Raw genomic sequence first — 12,985 nt, forward strand, 5'->3', positions numbered from 1 at the left:
TGTGAGTTGACCAATGCTCAGGACCCTCTCTTCCACATTGTTTTCCTCGTCGAGTTCATGTTAGGCTGTCGAGGAACTCGACAAGGCAAGTTTCTCCATTGCCGTCGAGGAAATAGAGAACTTGCTTTTTTTTTTGGCTCGTCGAGTTTCTCGACAGTTTCCTTGACGAAAATGTACACACGACCGGTTTCCTCGGCAAAAAAATATCTCCCAGCAAGTTTCCTGCTGGTTTTTGCCGAGAAACTCGGTCGTGTGAAGGGGGCCGAGAAGATACACAAGCTGTCTTATTGTTTTAGGGAACCCATTCTGGGTCCTGCAGGCTTTGTAGAGCTTTGGGGGGGCATATAGCTTCCATTTTTAGGTCCACGCTTGTGTTGGACCTAAAATTTGTAATTATGAATATATTTCAATTAGCTTTGTATCTCTGTAACCGAGCCACCAAGAAGTCTAGATTACGCACACAAGACGGTACCTAGGCTTGTGTATACAAACAATGGAGACCCAAACCTCATTGTTTTACACATACTCACTTCAAAGGATACTATGCTGGGATATGCAGTGAAGGGAGGCCAACCCGTAATCAATACTTAACATCCCGGGAAAAATCAATTTAAACTCCGGCCCAGAATAGTCACAAGGATTTGCATTAAAGGGGGCTGACGTAAGCAAAGTATAGGAATTGGAGATGTAGCCAGTTAGTAACCAGTAATAGGGAAGAGCCACGCTATGCCAACCAATGAGGCATTAACATATAAACGGACTAGATGGGAGGAAAAATTCACTTTTATGGGAGAGTAGCCATCAGAATGGAACCAAAGGGTAACTATGGGAAAGGTCTGCTTTATACTTGTAAATAAATATGTTTGTAGATTAATGTTTTAAGGAATGTACTCCTGTATTCCTTCATGTAATTCTTTTATTTTAACCTAATAGTTTCTTCCTTGTTGTAGACTATAGATAGAGATTTGTGTAATAGATAGATAGATACTTTCAACTACTCCTTAATACATTTTTTAACTTTCACTCTTGGTCAAAGAACTTTAAATTAACCCACATCATATCTTTGGGATATTAAATCTTAAATATAATAAACGGTTAACAACATCTTACCTGGTAGTTGGACCTAATTTTTAAACTCAGCTGTGCACTGGTCTTTATATAGGTGAGTTGACCAATGCTCAGGACTCTCTCTCCTGCTTCTGGGTGAAAAGGCTGACTGCTGACACAACACTAAGAAGGTACAAGAGCTTCCTGTTTGTTTTAGGGAACCAATTAGACTAAAACTTCGTTGGTCACCGTGCTACAGCTCAGTTTCATGGTCTAGTCAATCTTCTTAAAGGGGTTGTAAAGGAATTTTTCCCCCCTAAATAGCTTCCTTTACCTTAGTGCAGTCTCCTTCACTTACCTCATCCTTCCATTTTGCTTTAAATTTGCTTATTTCTTCTGAGAAATGCTCACTTCCTGTTCTGTCTGTAACTCACCACCGTAATGCGAGGCTTTCTCCCTGGTGTGGAGAAAGCCTCTTGAGGGGGGAGGGGGCGAGCAGGCAAGTCAGGACACTCTCTACTTTGCAGATAGAGAAAGGAGCTGTGTGTTAGTGGGTGTCCTGAGACTCCTGCTTGCGCCCTCCCCCCTCAAGAGGCTTTCTCCACACCAGGAAGAAAGCCTTGCATTACGGTGGTGAGTTACAGACAGAAGAACAGGAAGTGAGCATTTCTCAGAAGAAATAAGGACATTTATAAACAAAATGGAAGGATGAGGTAAGTGAAGGAGGACTGCACTAAGGTAAAGGAAGCTATTTAGGGAATTTTTTTTTCCTTTACAACCCCTTTAAAGTAGCTAATTGGGCCCAATTCGGACATTTTCACTTAGAGGTGTACTCATTTTTGTTGCCAGCGGTTTAGACATTATTGGCTGTGTGTTGTTATTTTGAGGGGACAGCAAATTTACACTGTTATACAAGCTGTACACTCACTACACAACATTGTAGCAAAGTGTCATTTCTTCAGTGTTGTCACATGAAAAGATAAAAGAAAAGATTCACAAAAATGTGAGGGGTGTGCTTACTTTGTGAGATACTGTGTATATATATATATATATATATATATATATATATATATATATATATATATATAATGTTCTTCTATGATGGATAATAAAGTCATTGTAAAACAATCAAGATATGCAAGGCCATGCGCTACTTACTCGGCGAGGTGGGAGAACTGGCTCCTCCTTCTGTAGACGTAGATGGAGGTTTTGTGTCTGGCACGGGCAGAGGCACAGGCCTAGCCATAGGTGGCGGAGGAGGCGGTGGCAACATCGGAGTCGGAAGGAATGGATTGTGCACCTTGCCTTGGCTGCTACCATTGGGCTATAAAACAACAAGAACACACATGGCTCAAGTAGACGGAACATAAAGGAAATGTACTTGCATTAAACGTTTACACCGAAGCATTCAACAGTCATACTCATCCTGCAGTTTAGCCACATTTACTGCTAAATCTGTTAATATGAAAACAATATTTGGCTATTCTGATGTTGACCAAAAAATATTCCCCTTTTTTAGTACATAACATAATAATGCAGGTGCCGTGCAAATGACAACGTTCATGTGAATAAGCCTCACTTGGCCACAGCAGGGTGTACAGTCTAGTGTTTATTTTATTGGTGTCCAGAGGAATCGATTTCACCCTCTGTGCGCCATCTGTGCAGGTACAAAAACAATTTTCTCTTTTGAAAAAGCGCTTTTGTTTTATGAATAAAGCACTTTTGAAAGTGTGAAACGCGTCAGTTCCTGTATTCCGCTGTTTGCTGTGGCTTGTATTTCATGGATTATTACTCAATAAAGGCATTGATTTTTAATGCGGCTGTCCAGAATCTTCTCTTCATCCTCTTTTGATATCAGTCACTTGGGTTATATAGCGGAAGCCTAGCAAAAATGTATTTTTGTTTTGGACACAGTGATAAAGAGTTAGAACTTCTATCAGCTTTTACTATCTGAAAATCCACTGGGGAGAGAACCCTTTGCTTTGTGTCTTGGTTAGCATAGAGACACGTCTAATGGTGATCGTAGCCAGTACCCAGGGCCAGTGCTACCACTAGGAAAACTAGGCAGCCACCTAGGGCGCCATGCTGCCTAGGGCACCGGGGCAACATTGTTCCTACTCTCTTCTCTCCGCAGCAAGCAACTAGGTATCAGCATGCAGCCGCTGCTCCGTTCGCACACAGAGGCACACAGAGGCACAGCGGCGGAGGTCTGTGTCCTGACTCCTGAATAAATGGAAGTAAGCAAACATTCATTGATGGGCACTGGTGAGGCTGCATTGATTCACGAACGTCCGAGTTACCCGTCGCTCTAACTTTACGTCGTTTCCGTCGAGATACGCGTCGTAAAATTAGGGCTGAGCCCTAGGTGTTCTAAGCCATGTTAAGTATGGCCGTCGTTCCCGCGTTGAAATTTAAAAAATCACGTCGTTTGCGTAAGTCGCCCGTGAATGGCGCTGGGCGCCATTTACGTTAACATCTAAACAAATGACGTCCGTGCGACGTCATTTAGCGCAATGCACGTCGGGTAATTTTCCCGACGGAGCATGCGCAGTACGTTTGGCGCGGGAACGCGCCTAATTTAAATGGTGCCCGCCCCATTTGAATTCGGCGGGCTTGCGCCGAGCGCATTTACGTTACACCGCCGCAAGTTTACAGGTAAGTGCTTTGTGAATCAGGCACTTACGCTGCAAACTTGCGGCGGTGTAACATAAATGGATTACGTTACGCCGCCGCTGCGTAGCGGAAATGTATGTGAATCTGGCCCTAGTAGTCTGCATTGATGAGCACTAGTAGTCTGCATTGATGGGCACTAGTAGTCTGCATTGATGGGCACTAGTAGTCTGCATTGATGGGCACTAGTAAGCTGCATTGATGAGCACTAGTAGTCTGCATTGATGGGCACTAGTAGTCTGCATTGATGGGCACTAGTAAGCTGCATTGATGGACACTAGTAGTCTGCATTGATGGGCACTAGTAGTCTGCATTGATGGGCACTAGTAGTCTGCATTGATGGGCACTAGTAGTCTGCATTGATGAGCACTAGTAGTCTGCATTGTTGTGCACTAGTAGTCTGCATTGATGAGCACTAGTAGTCTGCATTGATGGGCACTAGTAGTCTGCATTGATGGGCACTAGTAGTCTGCATTGATGAGCACTAGTAGTCTGCATTGATGGGCACTAGTAGTCTGCATTGATGGGCACTAGTAGTCTGCATTGATGGGCACTAGTAGTCTGCATTGATGGGCACTAGTAGTCTGCATTGATGGGCACTAGTAGTCTGCATTGTTGTGCACTAGTAGTCTGCATTGATGGGCACTAGTAGTCTGCATTGATGAGCACTAGTAGTCTGCATTGTTGTGCACTAGTAGTCTGCATTGATGGGCACTAGTAGTCTGCATTGATGGGCACTAGTAGTCTGCATTGATGGGCACTAGTAAGCTGCATTGATGAGCACTAGTAGTCTGCATTGATGGGCACTAGTAGTCTGCATTGATGGGCACTAGTAAGCTGCATTGATGGGCACTAGTAGTCTGCATTGATGGGCACTAGTAGTCTGCATTGATGGGCACTAGTAGTCTGCATTGATGGGCACTAGTAGTCTGCATTGATGAGCACTAGTAGTCTGCATTGTTGTGCACTAGTAGTCTGCATTGATGGGCACTAGTAGTCTGCATTGATGAGCACTAGTAGTCTGCATTGATGGGCACTAGTAGTCTGCATTGATGAGCACTAGTAGTCTGCATTGATGGGCACTAGTAGTCTGCATTGATGGGCACTAGTAGTCTGCATTGATGAGCACTAGTAGTCTGCATTGATGGGCACTAGTAGTCTGCATTGATGGGCACTAGTAGTTCCTCATTGATGGGCACTAGAAGTCTGCATTGTTGTGCACTAGTAGTCTGCATTGATGGGCACTAGTAGTCTGCATTGATGGGCACTAGTAGTCTGCATTGATGGGCACTAGTAAGCTGCATTTATGGGCACTGGTGGGCTGCATTTGATGGGCGCGTCATTAAAAAGGTGGGGTAAACATGGGCAGGGCAAAGGGGGTGAAATCAGGGATGGAGCCAAAGGGGGGGGCGTCAAATGAGGTTTTCCCTAGGGTATCAAAAATCCTGGCACCTGCCCTGCCAGTACTCATCTATTTCAGCATTGAGTACTGGAGTGGGAGTGCAAAAAAAAAAGTTTTACAACTCTTTCTCAGTGAAGATTGTTAAAATGTTTAACATAATGTAATACAAGACTATAAAGTGAACAAAACAGTTGGGTTGCACTTTAACCACTTCACTGGTATTGTCGGAGTGGCGGTTGCTTATTTGCGGCATGCCATTTATAAACAGCACTTCAGAAAATGCACACGGGTGGCCAGCGTGCCCATGAATGGCTATGATGTGAGATGTCAATAGACAGCTCAGATCACTGGCACAATGTACAGAGCTGATGGGATCAGCTCAGCCATCAACACTCTAGTTTTTACATTTTACCCACTTGAAGACCAGATTTTTCCTAACACCTTTTTTGTTTACGTGTAGCAATCAGTATTTTTTGCTAGAAAATTTCTTAGAACCCCCAAACATTATATATATATATATTTTAAAGCAGAATGCCCTAGAGAATACATTGGTGGGTGTTGCAAATTTTTATGTCACATTGTATTTGCACAGTGTTTTTTTTTGAGGGGGGGGGGGTTACTTTTTTAAACTTTAATGCAAAAGACACAGGGCTAGATTCAGCAATGATTTACGCCGGCGTATCTATAGATACGCCGCGTAAATTCAAAGCTGCACCGGCGTATCTTCTTTCTGTATTCAGAAAGCAAGATACGCCGAAATTAGCCTAAGATACGACTGGCGTAAGTCTCTTACGCCGTCGTATCTTAGGGTGCATATTTATGCTGGCCGCAAGGTGGCGCTTCCGTCGTTTTCGGCGTAGAATATGCAAATGACCTAGATACGCCGATTCACAAACGTACATGCGCCCGGTGGAATTTTTTTACGTCGTTTGCGTAAGGCTTTTCCGGCGTAACGTTGCTCCTGCTTCTATGAGGCGTAAGCAATGTTAAGTATGGACGTCGTTCCCGCGTCGAATTTTGAATTTTTTATGTCGTTTGCGTAAGTCGTTCGCGAATAGGGCTGGACGTAATTTACGTTCACGTCGAAACCAATACGTCCTTGCGGCGTACTTTGGAGCAATGCACACTGGGATATGTACACGGACGGCGCATGCGCCGTTCGTAAAAAACGTCAATCACGTCGGGTCACCACCCATTTACATAAAACACGCCCCCCTCATACTCATTTGAATTAGGCCATTTACGCTACGCCGCCGTAACTTAGGAGGCAAGTGCTTTGTGAATACAGCACTTGCCTCTCTTATTTACGGCGGTGTGGCATAAATACGATACGCTACGCCGCCGTAACAATGCGCCCGGCTACCTGAATCTAGCCCACAATACATAACCCAATTTTTTAAGTAAAATATAAAAGATGTTGTTATGCTGAGTAAACAGATACCAAACATGTCACGCCCGTGCAATGGCGACAAACGACATAAATTTACCTATGGACGCTTTAAAAGCCATTACAGGTTACCGCTTTAGATTTACACAGGAGGTCTGGTGCTAGAATTGCTGCCCATGGTCTGACATTTTCAGTGATACCTCACATGTGTGGGACGATCGCTGCCTGCGTGCGTGCGGGACCGACGCTTGCATTCGACTTTGTACGGTGGGACGGGAGCACTTTTAATTTGTTTTTCTTTTACACCGTCGCTTTCATTTTTTTTTGTAAACACTTTTATTGCTGTCACAAGGAATGTATACATCCTTTGTGACAGTAATAGGCATGAGACAGGTACTCTTAATGGAGAGATCTGGGGTCTCTCAGACGGGCAACTGTGCTGTATTCTTAGACAGGCAAGTGCTGTATTCTCAAAGCACTTACTTCGTAAGTTGCGGCGGCGTAGCGTAAATAGGCCGGCGTAAGCCCGCCTAATTCAAATTTGGAAGATGTGGGCGTGTGTTATGTAAATTTTATGTGACCCCACGTAAATTACGCATTTTACGAACAGCGCATGCGCCGTCCGTGGACATATCCCAGTGTGTATTGCTCAAAAGTACGCCGCAAGGACGTATTGGTTTAGACGTGAACGTAAATGACGTCCAGCCCCATTCACGGACGACTTACGCAAACGACGTAAAATTTTCAAAAATCGACGCGGGAACGACGTCCATACTTAACATTGGTACGCCGCATGTACGCCTCATATAGCAGGGGTAACTTTACGCCGGGAAAAGCCTAACGTAAACGGCGTATCTGTACTGCGTCGGCCAGGCGTACGTTCGTGAATTTGCGTATCTAGCTGATTTACATATTTCTAGGCGTAAATCAGTGTACACGCCCCTAGCGGCCAGCGTAAATATGACGGTCGGATCTAATACAAATCTATGTGTAACTGATTCTAAGAATCAGGCGCATAGATACGACCGCTCAGACTCAGAGATACGACGGCGTATCTGGAGATACGCCGTCGTATCTCCTTTGAGAATCTGGGCCTTAAAGTCCAATGATGTACCGACACGTCGCTGGTCATCAAGTGGTAAGTTATAACAGTAAGTGGAACTGCTTTTTTTTTTTTATATTGGTATTTTTTCCTTTTAAATAGTGAAAAAAAAAACAGTTATTAAATAGCACCAGAAAAATAATAAAAAATAAATTAATGTGTGTATACAGGCATACCTCGCTTTAAGTACACTCACTTTACATACACTCGCGAGTAAGGACATACCTGCGAGTGTATGTAAAGTGCCTTACAAGTACTGTACGGACATTTTGCAGCCGCAGTAGAAGGAGCTGAAGCTCCGAGAGCATACCCCACCCTGTTCCAGTGTGCCCCTGACACCCCCACTACAGCCCCTGAGACCTCAACTACAGCTCTTGACACCCCCACTACAGTCCCTGACCCCCCACTACACCCTAGAAGTGAAAAAGGGTATTGTTTCACTTTAAGTACATTTTCATTTTACATACATGCTCTGGTCCCGTTGTGTACTTAAAAGTGGGGTATGCCTGTATATATATATATATATATATATAATTATATATATATATATATATATATATATATATATATATATATATATATATATATATATATATATATATATATATAATTAATTTGGGCACAGTGTTGGTTGAGTAATTGTCAGTGACAACTATCCCTGACCCAATAATGATGGAGTAATATAGGCTGATACCTACATGGTTAACCCAAACCCAGTTCATTAACCGCTCAATAACCAGCAACATCCAATCCAGAGCGGTCAGTGTCCTGGTCAGGTGTGAGACATACCGTAAATGTTTTTTTTTTTGTGAACTCCGATGACAGATTCCGTTCCCTCCGCCAAGTCATAAATTTTATCGTTTCGTTTAGAATCACTTCGCTCGGAACAAAAGCGGAATGAAATTTCAGCTCGGCTCGCTGTCTTGCGCGGCTCAGCTGTGTCCTGGCTTAACTGTGTATTTAACATTTTATAAGAAGGAGCAGTGTGTTTAATTTATGGAGCAATAGAATTTAGGAGGCCGCGCACTTCTAGTATCTGACAATATCAGTTCTGACAACAGTCAACAAATTGATCCGCCGAGCAAGCGTCTCACCCTGCGTGATTCGGGAGGGGGAGGGAGATGGAAGAGGGCAGACAATAAAAGTTGGAATACAGCAGTTTTTTTTTTTTTTTTTTTAAGGAACAATAAAATCTTTTACTGAAGTCTTTATAACTTTTATAACGGAAGAAATAAATCTTATGTCTTATAAGTAACTCTGCGTTCGGTGACTCCGATGCAAGTGTGTCAAATCTCAAAACAAATCAGAAAATGCAGAATAATCACATACAGTCTGATGGAGGAAAAAATGTTCATGACTGCATGCAGATACACCGGCTGCTGTATTAACGTAGGGCGGCGTATCATATCGTATTTACGCTACGCTGCCGTAAGTCAGAGAGGCAAGTGCTGTATTCACAAAGCACTTGCCTCCTAAGTTACGGCGGCGTAGCGTAAATGGGCCGGCCTAAGCGCGCCTAATTCAAATGAGGAACAGAGGGGCGTGTTTTATGTAAATGATCCGTGACCTGACATGATTGATGTTTTTAACGAACAACGCATGCGCCGTCCGTGGACATATCCCAGTGTGCATTGCTCCAAAGTACGCCGCAAGGACGTATTGGTTTCGACGTGAGCGTAAATTACGTCCAGCCCCATTCACGGACGACTTACGCAAACGACGTAAAATTTTCAAAATTCGACACGGGAACGACGTCCATACTTAACATTGGCTAGGCCAGCTTTTTGTTCGACTAACTGTACGCCTGAAAACACCTTACGTAAACGGCGTATCTTTACTGTGACGGGCAATCGTACGTTCGTGAATCGGCGTATCTCGCTGATTTACGCATTCTAGGCGTAAATCAGCGTTCACGCCTCTAGCAGCCGGCGGAACTAGACAGCTAAGATACAACGGCACAGGTAGTCGTATCTTAGCTACATTTAAGTGTAACTCAATTTGAGAATACACTTAAATGTACAACGGCTTAGATTCCAAGTTACGGCTTAACTCTTTGTGAATCTAGCTACAAATGTCTAAAGTGGTTGTAAACCCTTACAGACCACTTTCACCTACAGGTAAGCCTATATTAAGGCTTACCTGTAGGTGCTGGAAATATCTCTTAAATCTACACGGTTTAGGAGATATTTACATTTCCCTTATGTCTTCTGTGCATGCGCTGATGTATTCAGCGCGTGCACACTTTAGAAAGGGCATGCTGTGCCATTTCTAGCTAGGGTCATGCCGTGACTGGCGGCTCCCGCAACTCCGGACAGTCACAGAGCTGGACTTCGCGGCCCCAGAATGGAGAGGGCTGAAGATGGACGCTTCCAGCCAATGAGGAAATCGGGGACATCGCAGGCTTCCGTTTCAGTTAAGTGACACATAGCTACTATACGATGCATAGTAGTCCATCATGCTTTACCTTTGCAGGGAACTAAAGAGGAAGTAAAACCCAACTGGAACACCAATGGTAAGCCAGCTCCATAAAGACATGGTTTGACCAGTTTGGTGTGGAGGAACTTGAGAGTAATGACCTCAACCCTGGTGAACACCTTTGAAATGAACCGGAACACCAATTGCAAGTCAGCTTCATAAAGACATGGTTTGACCAGTTTGGTGTGGATGAAGTTAAGAGCCTAGACCTCAATGCTGGTGAACACCATTTGGATGAACTGGAACACCAGTTGCAAGCCAGCTCCATAAAGACAAAGTTTGACCACTTTGGTGTCGAGGAACTCAAGTGTCCTCCACAGAACCCTGACCTCAGTCCTGCTGAACACCTTTGGGATAAATTGGAATGATATTGGTGAGCCAGCACTTCTCATCCAACATAATTATCTGATCTCACACATGTTCTTTTGGGTAAATGGGGACAGATGCTCTCCAAAATCTTGTAGAAAGCCTTTCCAGAAGAGTGGAGACTCAAAGATGTAACTCCATAATAATGACCATGGGTTTAGAATGGGACGTCCAACAACCTCATATAGTAAGTGTGATGGTCAGGTGTCCACAGATTTGTTCTACAGCTTTTCACACACTACATCAGAGGACACTTCCATTATCATAAAAAAAAAATTGAATTACTAGGAAATAATAAATCCATAAAAATGAAATCAAAACTTTCACAGAATGCATGAAGGCAAAAAAAAAATTGGGCCTTTACTTTAAATACAACTTTGGATATTTTGTGGTGTCAATAAAGTCCTAATAGGTTTATTTGAGGGATTCTTATGCCGCGTACACACGGTCGCAATTTCCGACAACAAATTTTTCGATGTAAGCTTGTTGTCAGAAAATCCGAACTGCTTCATTGGACATTTGCTGTCGGAATCTCCGACAACAAAAATTTGAGAGCTGGTTCTCAAATTTTCCGACAATAAAAGTCCTTGTCGGAAATTCCAATCGTCTGTATGCAATTTCCACGTACAAAAATTCTATGCATGCTCGGAATCATTGAACTTTATCTTTCTCGGCTTGTCGTAGTGTTGTACGTCACCGCGTTCTTGACGTTTGGAATTTCAGACAACATTTGTGTGACCGTGTGTATGCAACACAAGTTTGAGCCAACATTCTGTTGGGAAAAAATCCACGGTTTTGTTGTCGGAGTTTTCAATTGTGTGTACGCAACATTACATTGAAAGATGTGGTACCTATAGGAAAAATAAGTTAGACAAGTTTTTGATATTATTTTCTTTTTTGGTTTGTGTTTTACTGGTGTGATCACCAGGAAGTGTTACCGGTAGGATCACCAGCTGAAAGTAAAAAAAAAAAAGGACTTACCGTATTTATCGGTGTATAACGCACACTTTTTTCCCCTTAAAATCAGGGGAAAATGGTGGGTGCACGTTATACGCCGATCCCCGCTGTCTCTGAGTGCCGCCGACAAAGACCGAGCCGAGTGTACTGCACACTCGGCTAGGCTCGGCTCCACCCGCAGCCACGCGAGAGGAGCCGAGAGGAGCAGAACACATCGGAAATTTGGCTCTGCACAGCTCGACCGAGGCGCCAAACTCAAACACACAACGCTGCAACCCCCGGCAGATGGACGCAACGGACACCGACAAGGCTGGACGGACCGGCAGACGGACGCGACGGACACCGACAAGGCTGGACGGACCCCGCACAAGGCCGCAGACGGATGCCGGACAAGGCCGCCGATGGACGCCGGGCAAGACAGCAGACAGACACCAACAAGGCTGGACGGACCCCACGCAAGGCGGCAGACGGACGCCGGACAAGGCTGCCGACAGCAAACGAACACCGACAAGGCTGAGCATCCAAAATTTTATTTTTTTCCTAAACTTCCCTTCTAAGCTTGGGGTGCGCGATATACGCCGGTGCGCGGTATACCCCGATAAATACGGTAAACTTTATATATCTCTGTTCTTGGGTTAGATAGACTTAACAGTATATGGGAGGGGAAAAAAAAAAGAAAGAAAAACTACATATCTATACGGAAAGGCTGTACTGGGCCCGATGGCTCCAGTTTGCGGTCTGTAAGGAATACTTTCCTGCATGTAGCAATCGTCAGACAGATAAATAGGAGGCGTAAGAAATTAGGCTTGTGGTATGTGGGGTTCAAGTACTGGTCAACTTCAGCTCAAGCACTGGATACACGTATAAATAACTTCAAGGAGATGGAACATCTGTCTTTCCACAAGTTGTTAAATATCATTAAGCAACAGTCGTAGCTTTGCTCCGGAGTTCCCCCTCCCCAGAAGGACCCTAAATTTATAAGCGCTGAAGGCTCCTTTTCCTTTAGCCGATTCTGTGCAATACATTTATTTAGGATGGTCATAAAAATAAGGAAGCATTTGAAATCATGTCAAGTCATTAAAGGAAGCAAAGCATAACCAGCATGTAAGATCAGCCCTATCCTAATATATGTTAAAAATATAAACAGAGACATGTGGATTTACTGTATAAGAAAAAGCTATTCCAACCGTATCTTTCAACGCACACGACTTGAAAATCACCGGAGATCAGAAGTATATCAACAAAATAATATTTCATCAGATGGCATGCCATGGTTTATTTTAGGGTTGTGCCGATACCACTTTTTTGAGACCGAGTACAAGTACTGATACTTTTTTTTCCAGTACTCGCCGATACTGAATACCGATACTTTTTTTTAATGTCATATGACAGTGGCGGTATTTTTTTTTTTTGTTTACACAATTTTTTTTTGTACTTTTTTTTTTTTACAGTGATTGATAGTGGATTGTCAGTGTGTTTTTTTTATTATTATTATTATTTACATTTTATTTTTTTAATTATTTATTGCAATTTTTTTTCTTTTTTTTAATCAGCCCTGTTGGGGGGGCTTTGGTGAGAT

At 43.4% G+C, this 12,985-nt stretch overlaps 1 protein-coding gene across 7 annotated transcripts in view; it reads right to left on the bottom strand.

Moving 5' to 3' along the window:
• NFIA (nuclear factor I A) overlaps positions 1–12,985 on the bottom strand; it is a 455,247-nt gene that overhangs the window by 55,624 nt on the left and 386,638 nt on the right. For all 7 annotated transcript variants that reach the window (XM_040360816.1, XM_040360813.1, XM_040360812.1 and 4 more), the window contains one exon: positions 2,206–2,371. In XM_040360816.1, coding sequence (XP_040216750.1) covers positions 2,206–2,371 — 166 coding nt within the window. The remainder of the gene's footprint in view (positions 1–2,205; positions 2,372–12,985) is intronic.

The sequence above is a fragment of the Rana temporaria genome, chromosome 7 (assembly GCF_905171775.1).
Source record: "Rana temporaria chromosome 7, aRanTem1.1, whole genome shotgun sequence".
In the NCBI taxonomy this organism is placed as follows: Eukaryota; Metazoa; Chordata; class Amphibia; order Anura; family Ranidae; genus Rana; species Rana temporaria.